This window comes from Aotus nancymaae, unplaced genomic scaffold (assembly GCF_030222135.1).
Source record: "Aotus nancymaae isolate 86718 unplaced genomic scaffold, 86718_ANA_hifiasm-v0.15.2.pri h1tg000058l, whole genome shotgun sequence".
NCBI lineage: Eukaryota > Metazoa > Chordata > Mammalia > Primates > Aotidae > Aotus > Aotus nancymaae.
In genome coordinates this window covers 38661157-38678161 of record NW_026988472.1, presented here as the reverse complement: position 1 = coordinate 38678161, position 17005 = coordinate 38661157, and the positions used below count along the sequence as shown (strand labels likewise).

Sequence of the window (17005 nt, the reverse complement as noted above, 5' to 3'; positions counted from 1 at the left end):
GAGGCAAGGAAATCAATTCTTGCCTAGGGCCTCCGGAAAGGCACGCAGCAGTCCTGCTGACACCTTGATTTTAGCTCAGTGAGACCCGTATTGGACTTCCAATCTCCAGAGCTGTAAGCTAACAAATGTGTTGTTTTAAACCACTACATTGTGGTAATTTGTTACAAAAATGGTAGAAAGCAAATATAATTAACATTCCTACCTTGCCTCAGCATAATGCCAAGTAGACCTTGAAGATTGCCATCTTAAGTACCTAAATCCAAGTGGATACCCCTAAACCAGCTGCTATGAGCTGAACTATATCTTCCCCAAATCCTTTTTTTTTTTTTGACGGAGTCTCTCTCTGTCGCCCAGGCTGGAGTGCAGTGGCTCAATCTTGGCTCACTGCAACCTCTGCTTCCCAGTTCAAGAAATTCAAGAAATTCTCCTGCCTCAGCCTCCCGAGTAGCTGGGATTACAAGCACATGCCACCATGCCCAGCTAATTTTTGTATTTTTAGTAGAGGCGGGGTTTCACCATGTTGGCCAGGCTGGTCTTGAACTCCTGGCCTTGTGATCCACCTGCCTCAGCCTCCCAAAGTGTTGGGATTACAGGCGTGAGCCACTGTGCCTGGCCTCTTCTCCAAATTCTTATGTTGAAGTCCCAACACCCAGTATCTGAGAATGTAACAGTATTTGGAGATAAGGTCTTTAAAGAGGTGACTGAATTAAAATGAGGCTGTTAGAGTGGGGCTTTGATGCAATGTGACTGCTATTCTTATTAAAAAAAAGGAATACCAGGGCTACACATGCACGGAGGACCAACCATGTGAAGAGGCAGCAAGAGGGCAGCCACCTGCCAAAGAAAGAGGTCTCTAAAGAACCCAACCCTACAAGTAGCCTGGTCTTGGACCTCCAGCCTCCAGAACTGAGAAAATAAATTTTTGATTAAGTCACTCAATGTGTGGTATTTCATAGTATGGAACTACAAAGAAATGTCAACTGGGCAAGAAAAGGCTAACTTCAGGCCTGTATAACCCATTCCCTCTCTACCAAGAATCAATGACCTCAATCAAATTTCCTCTAAAATGTGCTGATATTTATTACTAGAGAGAAAACGGAAAGTCCTTATCTCTAAAATGCTTTTAGCAAGATATACTTGGTCTCTATAGATGGTTTATTGTAAAACTTGGGATTTGTGGATTTGTGAGGCATGACTGGCCGGAGAATGAGGGCTCATTTAAACTGCATAATGAAGTATAAAAAGGAGATGTTGCAAAATTAAATGACTCCCTTTGTTTGAACAAGGTCTCGACATACAACGCTCAGAAAAAAACTTGTCCTTTAAGTTTGAATCCAAAGTGTACTGAGAGAGAAAAAGGGCATTTTTGGAGCTGGACTCTAACATTTTGGACTTCTCTAAAAGAATGTTTCATCTGTGTCTGGTGATCATTCCATATCCTTTAATTCATTAAAGTTTGGCATTGGGTAAGATCTATGATTTGTATTTGACTCGACAAACCCTTTGAATGAAACAAGATTATGCACTGAAAAATTATTTTGCACTTCTTAACTCAAATATTCCTGTTTTAAGTTCTATCAATCTAATTGCATAAATATACTTTGGACAGAATTTCATATTATAAAGGATTATATGATCAAAATAATCTGATAAAAGGGACAAACATGCATTGATTTGAAACTTTATTATATAAATTTTCATTTCTTTTAAAGATTACAAAACCTGTTCTATGACAGGAGTACAAGCAATATTGTTCCAGGATTATTCATGGATACATCTGAAGAGCTTAGATTACACATTAATAGTATGATTTGAAAACTTCCCAGATTAGACTCTTAAGTAAAACAATTTAAAGTATTTAGTGATATTTGATCCTTTACAAGCATTTCATAATTATGGCAGCAATGCCAAGCATCTGATGCGATTTAACCACCAACAAAAGGTACAATACGTAGGAATTAATGATATGGTATCTTGGGCTTCTGGCATGCCTTACTAGAGAGAAACTAGTATAAAGGAAGATCATATATAATAGTAGAAAAATATTTGTGATTTTTTTCTTTTTTAAAAACTATTTAAGTAGGCACCCACCCCATTCCCACCCTTGGCCAAAAATGCAAACTAAGTACATCCCTTAGGTGTATACCTTCCCTTTTGCTTAGGGCAACGGTTAAGATAAACCAATACATGAATATAATTTTAAGAGTTAAAAACTCATCACCCATAATGAATAAAGATGCTAAGGAATGGCAATACCTTGAAGCTTTTTTTAAAAAATTAAAAAACAAAGGTTTAGATGGTAAACTACACTTACAGAAACACAAACCAAAATCTTTATCTTTATGCCCTTGCTTTGTAGGTAAAAGTTCTATTTTAAATACTTGTTTGAAAAACTCAGTATACAGTTCATTCAGTACTATAGTGATAATAGGAGTAAAGATGTTCACTTCCATTAGACAATGAACTAATCTACTTAGAGAGGACTATTATAGCGACTCTCTTCCCATATACGCTTACATATACTCTACTCACGGTATGTGCTCTAAAGAGGTTTTCTTGAGGTTTGTACCTCTGAACTTAAATCTCTAAATTTTCCTTTCCACTAATCTCTAATCAAAATGTAATATACTTTGCTAGTTGCTCTGAGAGAAGTCATGGACATTTAAACAGCTTATCACGTAGTTCAAGATTATATGGCAAAATAATGAGGAAAGTGCCTTAAGAGGTAGGAAGTAGGCTCCCATTCCAACCCTTGGTATGCCCTGTTATGAACAGTTAAAAAACTAGAATCAAAGTGGTAGATGTGAGGCTGACAGTAATACCAGGCTTAAGAAAATTGACTTAATTACTAGAATTCTTTGAGAACACTGTCACATTGGAACCAGTTGCAAATCACTCGATCACACAGAATACAGCAGTGTCAAAAACACATAAAGCACACTGTAGATACAAATTCTTCTTGGCCATCCATATTTGGGCATTATCATTCTGGAGATTCTTCACTGGAAAAAGTGGTTAAGTGTGGCTCTGTAGAATACCACAGTTCCAAGAAAGTGAATTTCATTCCTTCATTAATTGGTCTCCACCAATGGTCACTTGGGGAGACCAGCAAAATGTAAGCAACCTGGGGTTGAAAAGAGGACTATTTTCATTAATTGAAATAAAAATACTGAGTTAAGTCAACTTATCTGTGAATTAAGTAAGGCTCAAAGTATATATCCAGTTTAAAGTTAGTCACATGGCATTGGGCCTTTCAGAGGAACAGAACTCTAGAACTAGATTAAAACCTCCTGATTTAAGCACCAAGGTCAGCCATGGAATACACTGTATTTGTTAATCTGAGAAAACAGACCTTTTCTGAACCTTTACATTCCTGAGCTATCTACCCTAATGCCTTCATAAGTCTCAATGCTCAGTCAACCATAAGATAGAATTTTCTTTATATAGTGAAGCAAACTGAAAAATTATAGGTCATTTTTAAAGGCCAGGAAGTAAAGCCATGTTAAGATGTGTATTGCTGGCCTCCATGGTGATTAAGCACAACAGTAGCAAGGCCTGCAAATCTTGAATGCTTTTCTGCTCTCATCCCAGGCTGGGCTTACCCCAGTCCCTTTTCTGCCAATACATTCTGCTCTCTCTTTAAGCCTTTGCACCCACCTACCCTCTGTTCAAATCTTTCCTGGGCTAAAGGTGCAAGGGCACAGCTAACTGGACAGCCCCACCTCCCATGATGTCCCCTGCCCCAAGAGCAGTCATGTCTTAAAAAGAGATGGGAAATAGTTGACCCAAACCCGCTTTTTGGAGTGCACTGCATGTGAAATGTGGAAACTCTACAGCATACACACCACACCTTCTCTCCAGATAATCATCAGTGACTTTTCATACACACAAGCTTTATAGCATTTCAACTTTGGGCCTTGTCAAAATTATTGCATTTCTGGACTTTTGGGGTTTCTTGTAATTAATGCATCCATATCAAATCTGTTAAAGTCAGGGGTCTGTTGCATTAGAAAGAAGACACCTCTATAAACCAGAAAAAGCTGAAATGATTTATAAAAAACAAAAATTAAAAAAGGATGAAAAACTTACCTTCATTAACATCATCACTTGAAAGGAAGATACGAACACATGGTAGTGTAATTCATACTTTCCAGTATGTGCTTGACAAAGTTAAATTCAATCTCTCGCTTTGGATATTATTTTGGATTAGAGACTAAGAGGAAGCTTGTGGACTGATACCTTCTGGGAGAAGCCCCAGTAACTGGCAGCACTAATTGGTGAAAGGCAGAAGCCTTCAGGGGCCTCAATACCACAACTGTAGGGGCCTGAAAAATTGATGTTAAGAAATTAATGGAAAAATTAACCCAGCACAAGCACTATATTTAGAGCACATTGTTGGCCAAGTTTTTCGACTGTATGTCAAAAGCAATGGAAGGGAACACCAGAACCACAGATGAAATAAATGTAGGTAGAAAGCCTTCCATTTTGTGAACATATAACTTGCTTTTCTCCAATAAAACTGGCTGCTTGACTAGGCAAAGGCGGCAATTATCTTTGAAAGAAATAAAGTTGGCATCATATACCAGTAGAGGACTGCCCAAGAAATACATAGTTTTTGAACTCAGCTACTGGTTGGTGATGTGAAGGAAAGGCAGCGTGGTGTTATGAGGAAAAAAAAACTTAATGGGGAGAAGTTAAGGATTCTAGACTGTGTCTCAGGTTCTTTACATGCAATATGAGAAAGTTGGACTGAGTAATTCATAAGGATTTATGTGTTTACTTCTAGTTCTAAAAGACTATGATGACAATACACTTAAGCAATTATGGAGTAGCATCAGTGTAAAAAATCTGAAAACACATCTTTTCTTTCTGCTCAGAATGACATTAACATTTTAAAAGTGACAATAATTTGAGATGACCATAATTTGAAACACTGAATAGAGGAGGGAAAAAAGCTCTCTTTCCAAGCAATGGAAAGCAGCTTTAAATAGTTAGCATCCGTATATTCAAGAACATTAAAATACTTTCTCTATCTAGATATTCTAATATCTATACGTTTTTCATTTAGAAACTAAACTTACATTTGATTTCTATGCAATAATCATTTTTGTGTCACTTGGGCAAAAGAAACGTTATAGATTTTCCCTTTCTCTTTAATTGCATAGAGGAGAAATTAAGGAATGACAAGTGGATTTCAGGACATTTAGATAAACCACAGTCTCTTGGCTTTGTACTCTTAGGGGAAAATTTAAAGCTTCTGGCAGGAAAAAAGGTTTCTGATATACATGGCTTAGTACATGACTAAGAAAAATCCGTATGGGTACATTCTTGTTTTTCCTTGACACAGAGTTTCACTCTGTCTCCCAGGCTGGAGTGTAATGGTGTGATCTTGGCTCACTGCAACTGCCACCTCCCAGGTTCAAGCGATTCTCCTGCCTCAGCCTCCTGAGTAGCTGGGATTATAGGTGTGTGCCACCACGCCCGGCTAATTTTTGTGTTTTTTAGTAGAGACGGGGTTTTGCCATGTTGGCCAGGGTGGTCTCAAACTCCTGACCTCAGGTGATCCACCTGCCTCGGCCTCCCAGAGTGCTGCGATTACAGGTGTGAGCCACTGCGCCCAACCCATTTGGGTACTTTCTTAATAAGGTAAGTTAAACCACTTTTTCCTTGCTCATATGTCTTTTATATTAAATGCTGATGTATGCTAGGTAGCTTGGCAAAGACCCAGGTAACAATGGCTACTGAAGTTTCTTTCATCAGATAAAATTGTAGAAACTACCAAATTAGATGCAGATAATGAATACTGTGATCTAAGCAGACCCAGTGGCCATTATAAAACCTGATCATTCCTGAAGTCAAAGGAAGCAGTATATGGCTATAAATTATCATGAGGAATTCAGAAAACACTCAATGCCGAATGTTCACTTAGCCTGCCCTATCTATAATTTTAGGTTAGTACAGATACTGTTTGATCAATAATGTTTTAATCCCTAAAATAAGAAAGTTTAAATCCAATTTCATATAGAGGCCTTTGGCCTTTATTACATTCAAATTAGTGTTTAATATAGAATATCTATTTAAACATGAAATATCCAATAGGACTTCAATTACCTGTTGCTAAATTTTCCTTCGCCAATCTCTTTACCATGACTCTTAAAGGGCTTTGATGTATATTGGCAAAATCCCAAATGATATGCCAAATTCTAAGTATGGATGCTATGTAAGATTAAAAGTGCAAGGACTACTTCCTTAATTAAGGGAAAAGGAACTCTAAGGAGTTGCAAAGTATACGGACTAACTTCATAGGTGTATTCTTGAGTTCATGCCACACACATATGATAACTTTCTCTACCATAACAGCTCTCTAGGTTAGTCTGACAGAGCACCTGACTTTAAGAAACAAACAAATGAATGAACCAGTGAAACAGACATGGGGAAAGATATGTACATTTTGGAAGTATTACATTCAACAGCTGTTCCACAATCTGGCCATTTTTAGGGCTGTCCAACAATACTGTTAATCCAGGTGAACTATTTAACCAGATTTAATAGTCAATTGATTAATAATAATAGATTCCAAGTTAAACAAGGCATGTATACATTAAAGAAAGCAGTACAGAAATGTACTGTATATGAACTGTTTACAAAAACATACAAAATGTTGGATGGCACAAGGGATACAGTGCTAATATAAACGGATTGTTTAAGCTAAGTGCTTAACATAAACTGTCCATCCCTATAACTAACAAAGAATATTTAAGGGACATGAAATATTTCCTATAAAAATAATGCTATATGGTGTACTTTATTCAGTGTATTTTTAGGTGGTATTCATATGTTCATTATTTTTCTTGTTGATTCAGTGACTATATCTTCATCATGTTTCCATTTTCATTTCATCCGAAGCTCCAGGAAAATCTAACTTGCTAACAATCATTTAAAGCGAGAGGAGACGAAAGCAGGAGCAGCAGCAGGAGCAGCAGCATTATGGGTACCAGTTGGGACAGTGTGTGCTTGCAGGTGTCTCTCAGATATGTGCTACCTGTCGCCAGAACTTGTGCTATCAGCTTACACCATGGTACCAAATATCTCACTGAGGTCACTTCACAGGGCTGTTGAGGTGATTTTTTTAATACCTCTCCGCTGAGCAAGAGTAGAGCGGCCTACTGGTTCCAAAACTGGTGACTGATTACGGTTCAAAGCAGAATATGTAGCTGCCATGGCACCCTGAACAAAGGAAATAAAGGTAATAACAAAATGACAATGGATAGTCACATGTACACAAATACGAAATGAAGAGTTTTTTCTGATAATTTCTTCATACTCAATGTATATAGATTTCAATTGGTTCATAATGAAAATAACCACACTGCTCAAATCTACTGACTTAACCAAAACTTTAGAGGCCAACGTGGGAGGTTAGAATTAGGTATGAGAGAGAACAAAGATAGGCTCATAATAGGCAGCCCTCACTTTTCTCAGGACTATTCAACATTTTTTCTCTTTGCACTCCTTTAATGCATAAAGTAACTAAAGAGGCAGCAAGGCATGCTCTTTAAGTTGGGAAATCCATAAACTTAATCTGTCTTTATTGATAGTGAATACCTACTTATGTAGACTAAGAGAAATCAGAAGTTGCTCTTAAACTAGTTTTATTACTAATATATTGACATGCCTTGAGCTTTTTTAAGTCACCCACTGTAAGAGAATCCCACAACAGAACTAGGTGCAGGATGAAAGAGAAAGGTGCTGGGGGGCACGGACAGGCTTCTTGAAGTCTCTCCTGGAGGACATGTGGAAAACAGTGACTGTATGGGGCCACTCACCTTTACTAGATGTGGTGCATCCTGTCTGTTTAGTTGGTATTGCGGCAGTTGGTCCCAGTGGACAATCCAAGGATGTCTGAGCACAAGAGCAGCAGTCAGTCTCTGATGAGGGTCTACGTGAAGCATCTTTGACACCAGGTCCTGTAATGGGAATAATAATAAAACAAGCTTAAACCTTTTGTTTTGCTTCTTTTTCTTTTCTTTTCTTTTTCTTTTTTGAGACAGAGGCTCACTCTGTTGCCCAGGCTGGAGTGCAATGGCATGATCTCAGCTCACTGCAACCTCTGCCTCCTGAGTTCAAGCAATTCTCGTGTCTCAGTCTCCTGAGTAGCTGGGACTACAGGCGCACGCCACCACACCCGGCTTATTTTTTGAATTTTTAGTAGAGACGGGGTTTCACCATGTTGGCCAGGCTGGTCTCGAACTCCTGACCTCAGGTGATCTGCCCACCCTGGCCTCCCAAAGTGTTGGGATTAAAGGCATGAGTCACCACGCCTACCCAGCCTGTTTTGCTTCTTTTTCTATGGCTCTTGATACGAATGAACATTCTTTCTTAGCTTCTATGACACTGCTTTTACTGGTAACAGCCCCTTTGGTCAACATGGTAATTTTGGGAAAAAAAAAAAAATCAGTCTCTGTTTTTTTCCCCTGCTAATAGTAATTTGATGCATTACAAAGGGTCAATTGAGCACATTTTATGTATCTTTAAGTACTCTGGCTCTTTTTTCCTTCAGATTTTCTCAGTTTCTTACATTTTTGTAGGTTTATTTATTTATTTATTGGAACAGGGTCTCATTCCGTCGCCCAGGCTGGAGTGTGATCTTGGCTCACTGCAACCTTTGTCTTCTGGGCTGAAGTGATCCTCCCACCTCAGCCTCCCGAGGAGCTGGAACTACAGGTGTGTGCTAACTTTTGTATTTTTAGTAGAGATGGGGTTTCACCATGTTGCCCAGGCTGGTCTCCAATTCCTGGATGCAAGTGTTACTCCTGCTTCAGCCTCCCAAGGTTCTAACATTACAGGTGCAAACCATCGTCCCTGGCCAGTTTATTTTTAAGTAATATTCAGCTACTTAAGATTTTTTTTGTGTTTCTGGTAATACTAAAGAACAACATGAATGTCCAATAATAGGAATTTAATTGGAGGGCTCTAAATGTCCCCGAAAAGATTATAGTATTCCTTTTTTTTTCTTCCTACTTCAAAAGCAACTCATGGGCATTAGAGAGTAATCAGAAAATACAGGAAAAGTGAAAGTACATGAGGAACACCATAATCCCACTCTTCCAGAGACAAGTCATTGTTACCACTGCATATCTATCTATATGCCATTCCTATGCACAGAATGTAGACGCATATAATCGCCACATGGTTTTACACTCTTTGAAATAACACAACTGTCATTTATAAAAGCCACCATTTTAAAAATTTTTCATTCAAAATACATTTGGTAAGTATCCATTAAAGGACAGGCATTCTGCTAGGCACTGGGTAGTTAGCAATGAACAACACAGAAATGAAGTCTAGGCAACATAGTGAGACCCTGTCTCTACAATTTTATTTTATTTTATTTTTTGAGATGGAGTCTCACTCTGTCACCAGGCGCCAGGCTGGAGTGCAGTGGCATGACCTCGGCTCACTGCAACATCCGCCTCCCGGGTTCAAGCAATTCTCCTGCCTCAGCCTCCCGAGTAACTGGGACTACAGGCGCATGCCATCACGCCCAGCTAATTTTTTTGTATTTTTAGTAGAGATGGGGTTTCATCATGTCGGCCAGGATGTTCTCGATCTCTTGACCTCATGATCCGCCCGCCTCGGGCTCCCAACGTGCTGGCATTACAGGCGTGAGCCACCGCGCCCGGCCTACAATTTTACTTTTTAAAGCTGAGCGTGGTGGCATGTGCCTGAGGTCCCAGCTATTTGGGAGGCTGAAGTGGGAGAATCATTTGAGCCCAGGAGGTCAAGGCTGCAGTGAGCCATGATTGAGCCACTGTACTCCAGCCTGGGCAATAGAGTGAGACCCTGTCTCAAACAAACAAACAAACAAACAAACAACAAAAAACAAAATGAATTCTAGCTTCATGAAGTTTTCAGTTCAGTGAAGGAGAGACAAAGAATCAATCACAGAGCCAATAAGTTCTTTGACAGGATGAACAAATACCAGGTGTAGCTAGAGGGACAAAGAGATATCTGACCTGAACTGGGCGAGGTGGCTTAAAAGTGACTCTTTAAGAGGAAGTTAAAACCTATAGCAGGAGCTGGATTAGAGAAACAAAGGGGGAAACACTGCTTCAGGTAGAGTAGATAGAATGGAGAGAATGGAGAGTGAGTTTGGAGGAAAGCCCTCAGGTGAGAGAGATGTCACAGTTAAGGAATTGGCAGGAGGACAATGTGGCTGCAGCATAAATTTACTGTCAAGGAGAATGTGGCAGTGGATAAAGTGGGAGAGGTGAGAAGGGACCAGACCAGGAAAGTCCCTGTAAACCATATTTGCAAATGTGGACTTAATTTGATGGTAATAATGTATTTAAAGTTAGGGAGTGCTGTGGTTAAATAGATCACACTCACTGAGTGTGGAGGAAAATGCACTGGTGAAAGATGACAGCTTCAGGGAGGTGTATGAGATGGAGAAAACTGGGCTGGGCATGGTGGCTCATACCTGTAATCTCAGCACATCGGGAGGCCAAAGTGGGAGCATCACTTGAGTCCAGGAGTTGAGACCAGCCTGGGCAACATAGTGGGACCACCCATCTACAAAAAATTTAAAAATTAGCTGGGCATGGTGATGCATGCCCGTAGTTCCAGCTGTTCAGGAAGCTGAGGCAGGAGGATGGCTTGAGTCCAGAGTTCGAGGTTGCAGTGAGCTGTGACTGCACCACTAAACTCCAGCCTGGGCAAGAGAGTGAGACTGTCTCAAAAAAGAAAAAAAAAAAGGAGAAAAATGGATGGAACTGAGGTATTTAGGATAAAGAACTGACATAATCTGGTAGTTGACCAGATCTTTGGAACTGGGGTGATGTTGTCCCAGGTACTCCTCTGCTATGAGACATTTATGGTTTCTTACTTTTAGTTATTAACAGCTAAGAACAGGGATAAGCAATTGAACACAGCTGGAAGTAAAAAGCAAAAAAAAAAAAAAAAAAAAAATAGGAACCTCCCTTTTGCAATTCTGAAAGTAGGCAAAAATGCTTAAAATTGCACGAAATGTTGCAAAATTGTCCAGGTACAACAAAACTCAATTATAATTTTAATCAAATCTGTACGCTAATGAACTTTTGGCAAACTCACTTCAAACTACTTCGCTTACTGCCACCCCTTTAATGGCTATTCCTCTTAAGCTTTCTCTTTAAGTAGTGCTCTCTGGAATTCCTTCCTTGGCTCTTTTACCACTCTGCTCAGATAATCTCATTCATATTCATGGCTTTAGCTACTATGAATGATGACTCTTAAGTGTCACCCCAGATTTCTCTTTTAAGACATGTAACTATATAGACAGTTGCCTGATGGACATACATCTCTTAATTTATAATGTCAAATCTGTGACCACCACTCCTCTCAATACTACTTCTTTTGTATTCCACAAATCAGTGAAGGATACCACCCCTCATCCATCTGCCCAAGGTGGAAATGGGGACTACATACATTATACCTGTTTCTCTTTCATTTCTTATGTATAATAAACCATCAAGTCTATTTTGCCTCCTCAATTTCTCTTCCATTTGGCTCAAATTCCATCACAACTGCTCTAGTGTAGGTCCTCATCATTCATGACCTGAAATATTGCAAAACCTTACAAGTACTGTTCTTAATATTAGGTCAGTGAGGCCTGAATGAAACAACATAGGTAAAAGTGTTAGCACAGTCCTTGGCACATTAATGCTCAGCAAATGCCAGCTGTGGTCTTCTCGTTCTCAAAGCCACATATGACCCACATGACTGACAATATTCACACGTGTAACTTGCTCTTGAGGGGATACACCCAGATTGATAGAGCCTTCCCTTCTATCTTGTGGCTAATCATGGAATTATATCATGCTTGTAATCACAAGTCTTAATGGTACATATCAGTAACAGTTACTAGTAATAACATGGAGTCTATAAGATAGGCTGTGAGTTAGATGTAATTATTTGTGCTCCATGTCTCCATCACATGCCCTTTCTCTCTCACCAAAAAAGCATACCAGAAAGCAAGTTAATGAATAAAATCATAGTGATAACCTCAACTTGCTTTAACTTATTAAAAACTCAATTAATGTGTAAGCTCTGATATTTTATTATTGGTAACATTACTTAATATACCTCCCAACCTATCATGACAAAGTTTGTGGTAGACTCCATAGCTAAGAATTACTTACTGCTCCACAGAATGCACTTTAAAAAGGAAAATCTGGGCTGGGTGCAGTGGCTTACGCCTGTAATCCCAGCACTATGGGAGGCTGAGGTGGACGGATCACAAGGTCAGGAGTTCGACACCAGCCTGACCAACATGGTGAAACCCCGTCTCTATTAAAAATATAAAAGTTAGCCAGGTGTGGTGGTGTGCATCTGTAATTCCAGCTACTCAGGAGGCTGAGGCAGGAAAATCACTTGAACCTGAGAGGTGGAGGTTGCAGTGAGCTGAGATCATGCCACTGCATTCCAGCCTGGGCAACAGAACGAGACTCCGTCTCAAAAAAAGGAAAATCTGCCAGGCGTGGTGGCTTATGCCTGTAATCCCAGCATTTTGGGAGGCTGAGGCGGGCAGATCACGAGGTCAAGAGATCCAGACCATCCTGGCCAACATGGTGAAACCCTGTCACTACTAAAAATACAAAAATTAGCCTGGCATGGTGGTGAGTGCCTGCAGTCCCAGCTACTTTGGAGGCTGAGGCAGGAGAATCACTTGAACCCAGGAGGCAGAGGATGCAGCGAGCTGAGACTGCGCCACTGCACTCCAGCCTGGCGACAGAGCAAGACTCCATCTCAAAAAAAGAAAAAAAAAAGGAAAATCTGACTGCATTGCTTAACATGTTTTAACAGCTCCACAATACCCAGAGTTAGGCCCACAATCCTGTGCATGAGGCGCAAAGCGTTTCACAATCTGGGTTCATCAGCTCCCCTCTCCCACGCACCCTGCACTAGTCACATGGAATGAACAGCCTGGAGGCATTCTGCTATTCTCAATGTTATCATCACCACCTAACTGCATGTGCTAATCCCTCAGCTTGGGACTACATCTTTCTGGTCCCCAAATCTGCCTGGCAAACTCCTTCACTGCTTCTGGAAAGCTTTCCTTAAAACCCTTCTGACTAAGCATCATCTGTGAACTTTTTTAGCACCGAAATTGTACCACTGTTACAGCACATGTGACACTGTACTGTATATTTCTGGCTGTCTCCCAACTAGACTGTGAGCTACCTGAGACAGGGAATTCTATCTTCGTCACATCTTTTATCTCTAAGGCCTTCATTTATTAAGCATGTTAATAAATGAAGGGACTCAAAAAGGGAACTACAAAGGAAACAGGTACCTAGAGAAATAAATTATCTGGTTTAAGACATTTTATTGTTAGAAAAAGGTGAAGGCTAACATTTCTATCTATCTATCTATCTATCTATCTATCTATCTATCTATCTATCTATCTGTCTGTCTGTCTGTCTGTCTGTCTGTCGGTCGTAGGGTGCCAGCTCCCACACACCGTCTGTCCGTCTGTCCACTCATCTATCCATCCATCCATCCATCCATCCATCTGTCCATCCATCCATCTGAGACAGTCTTGCTCTGTTGCCCAGGCTGGAGTGCAGTGGCATGCTCTTGGCTCACTGCAACTTCCACCTCCCTGGTTCAAGCGATTTTCCTGCCTCAGCCTCTCGAGTAGCTGGGACTACAGGCACCTGCTACCATGCCCTGCTAATTTTCTGTATTTTCAGTAGAGACGGGGTTTCACCATGTTGGCCAGGCTAGTTTTGAACTCCTGACCTCAAGTGATCTGCCCGCCTTGGCCTCCCAAAGTGCTAGGATTATAGGTGTAAGCCACTGCACCTGGTCAACATTTCATTTTAAATGCAGTTATAAAACCAAATATTATCTATACAGACATTAAACTAGTTAACTGAGGCTTCAGGCCCTATGCCAATAGAATCTATATACATTTTTGATGTGTTTTATTTACTTATACAATCACCTCAACTCAAGCTTTCACCCCCAAGAAAAAAGAATATGCACTTTTACCAATATGTATCCTCTTTATCTACTCTGTTTTTCTTATTTTGAAGTAAAAAACGCAATTCTTTTTTCTTTTAAAGAATTCTCTATGAAAAAAGTAAAAATGCAGAGTTGGAAAGCAAGTCAATGCTACTCAGGGGATGGCAGATCTTCCAGTGAGAAAGCCTCTTCAAATGATTTCATGCAGATACTATAAAACTACACCTCTGTTTATTGTGAAAAAAACCGAAACCTCTTTCTTCATAATCTAAATTAAAAATAGAACATGGTGTAATTATTCTAGGGAATGAGGGCTGTGGAGTCATATTTCGTTTGAAGCACCCACGTAGTTATCTGGTATATAACATGGACAAGTTCAAACTAACATTCTGGGCTCTGGTTTCTTTCTGTGAAATGGGGATACTACCACCTATTTCACAGGGTGTTATAAGGATTACATGACATAATTTTGGTAAAGTGGTGTGTGAAGAGGCACACAATAGACAGACAAATCATGAAGACTACCACTGTTACAATTTATCATGTTCTTCAGTGAGAAACAGTTTTGTTTGTTTGTTTTTTTTTTGAGACGGAGTTTTGCTCTTGTTGCTCAGGCTGGAGTGCAATGGCACGATCTCGGCTCACTGCAACTTCTGCCTCCTGGGTTCAAGCGAATTCTCCTGCCTCTCAGCCTTCCAAGTAGCTGGGATTACAGGTGCCCGCCACCATGCCCAGCTAATTTTTGTATTTTTATTAGAGACAGGGTTTCACCATGTTGGCCAGGATGGTCTCGAGCTCCTGACCTCAGGTGATCCACCCGCCTCGGCCTCCCACCACGCTCGGCCTGAGAAACAGTTTTAGAAGTACAAATAACAAGGCCAAACCAAAGTCAGCTGGGAAAGAAACAAAATAATTGGTCAATTTTTGAGTTCAAATTATTTGGTAACATTACTTTAACATACTAACTTATAAACAAAAGTTTCTAACTGGTAGTATTTTTTCTCACTATGGATCATAAAAAATTATTTTCTCAAAAGCTTATAATAAGAAGCCATACTTACCTTTGCTGTGTCTGAAACAGAATTCCAGTAACCACCACTGAGTGAGAATTTTCCGCTACCTATTCGTGCCAATATTTCCTCTGGTGTATCATCAGGACCATTTGCAAATGGAGTGTAACTAATTTATAATAAAATTAAAATATTAATGAATACAATTTTTTATTTGGTTGGTAATCTCAAAAGTACTTTAATTCAGTTAATGTAGTATTTTATTAAAATCTACCAAAGTGAAAAAAATCAATAAAATAAAGCTCCATAAAGTACCAGGTCAAGGTATAGGTTATAAAATACTAATTAGACTTAATATACAATAATATACTTTAAGACAAAGCACATTATAGAATAAAATATTAAGAAATAGTATTTCTTAATACTATTTCTACAAGAATACTAATCTACAAGAAGACAAAAAAGTATGGAAAAAATCAATTTAGGACCTCAAGACATTAATAAATAGTACATTATAAAAATCAGTAATGATGTAGTCATAAATGTGGACTTGTTACAGAATTGTATATATTAGATAACATGAGAAAACATGGAAAGATATGACATCTGGATTAAAAAAAAAAAAAAACCTACATAGGCCAGGCACAGTGGCTCATGCCTATAATCCCAGCACTTTGGGAGGCCAAAGCTGGAGGATCACTTGAGCCCAGGAGTTTGAAACCAGCCTGCGCAGCACAGCAGGACCCTGTTTCTACAAAAAAATAAAGAAATCAGGCAGGTGTTATGGCACACCCCTGTAGTCCTAGCTACTCTAATTTGGGAGGCTGAGGTCAGAGGATTGCTTGAACCCAGGAGTTTGGGGCTACAGTGAACTATTACTGTGTCACTGTACTCCAGCCTGGGCAACAGAGTAAGACCTTGTCTCTAAAGAGAAAAGCAAGCAAACAAAAAACGCTCCGGAACAAAACAAAAACCTAGATAACTTAAGCAAAATATTGATGAACAAATGCTTAGGTGCTTAGAACATATGGTGTATATATATACTTACCCAGTAAGCATTGTATACAGTAAGACACCAAGACTCCATATATCACAAGCAGCATCATAGCCTTGTCGTTTTAAAACCTAGAAAAAGTAAAAACTCAGTATTACTATACCACCATTTTGTATATATATTTGGACAGGCTACGAACTGAATTATATCTCCCAAATCAACACCTATAAGGAAAATTTCAACAGAACATGGTTACCAAATAAGGCAATACATTAATCCTATTCTAGAACATTCTACGACTAATAATTGATATATAAATTTAATTTTGGTATTCAAATTAATATTTATTGAGTGTTGTAGGCACACAGGAATATAAAACAAACTGAAGCTATCTTTCTTATTTTAATGAATTTATATTTTGTTTGGGGCTACAGAAATATTTACAAAAAAATGCTTTTAAGAGCACATACACACACACACACACACACACACACACACACAAAAGAACACACATAACCTAGTACAAAAATCACCAACTTTTATCAGGTAGGAACTATGACAAATACAAAAAACCCTCATTTCCTTAAAAAAAAAAAAAAAAACAGAATTTGATGGGAAATAAACATAAAAATAGTTAACAACTCAATTTGGTAAATATTATAATAAAATCAAGTCTGGGTAGGGTATGGTGGCTCACACCTGGTATCCAGCACTTTGGGAGGCCAAGGTGGAAGGATCACTTGAAGCCAGGAGTTTCAGACCAACCTGGGCAACATGGTAAGAACTCTTTTTATTATTATTATTATTGTCTTGGCTCACTGCAGCCTCTGCCACCCGGATTCAAGCGATTCTTATGTCTCAGCCTCCCAAGCAGCTGGGATTACAGGCATGTGCCACCATGCTTGGCTTATTTTTGTATTTTTAGTAGAGACAGGGTTTCACCATGTTGCCCAGGTTGGTCTCGAACCCCTGAGTTCAAGACATCCACCCACCTTGG

At 39.4% G+C, this 17005-nt stretch overlaps 1 protein-coding gene across 8 annotated transcripts in view; it reads right to left on the bottom strand.

Annotated features, from left to right (window-relative positions):
- Window positions 1-1669: 1669 nt before the first annotated feature.
- Window positions 1670-17005, bottom strand: part of RPS6KA3 (ribosomal protein S6 kinase A3) — a 122565-nt gene continuing 107229 nt past the window's right edge. For all 8 annotated transcript variants that reach the window (XM_012477573.2, XM_012477627.3, XM_012477597.3 and 5 more), the window contains 4 exons: window positions 16063-16139; window positions 15066-15183; window positions 7827-7967; window positions 1670-7227 (listed from right to left, as the gene is read on the bottom strand). In XM_012477573.2, coding sequence (XP_012332996.1) covers window positions 7105-7227; window positions 7827-7967; window positions 15066-15183; window positions 16063-16139 — 459 coding nt within the window. In that variant the 3' untranslated portion in view covers window positions 1670-7104. The remainder of the gene's footprint in view (window positions 7228-7826; window positions 7968-15065; window positions 15184-16062; window positions 16140-17005) is intronic.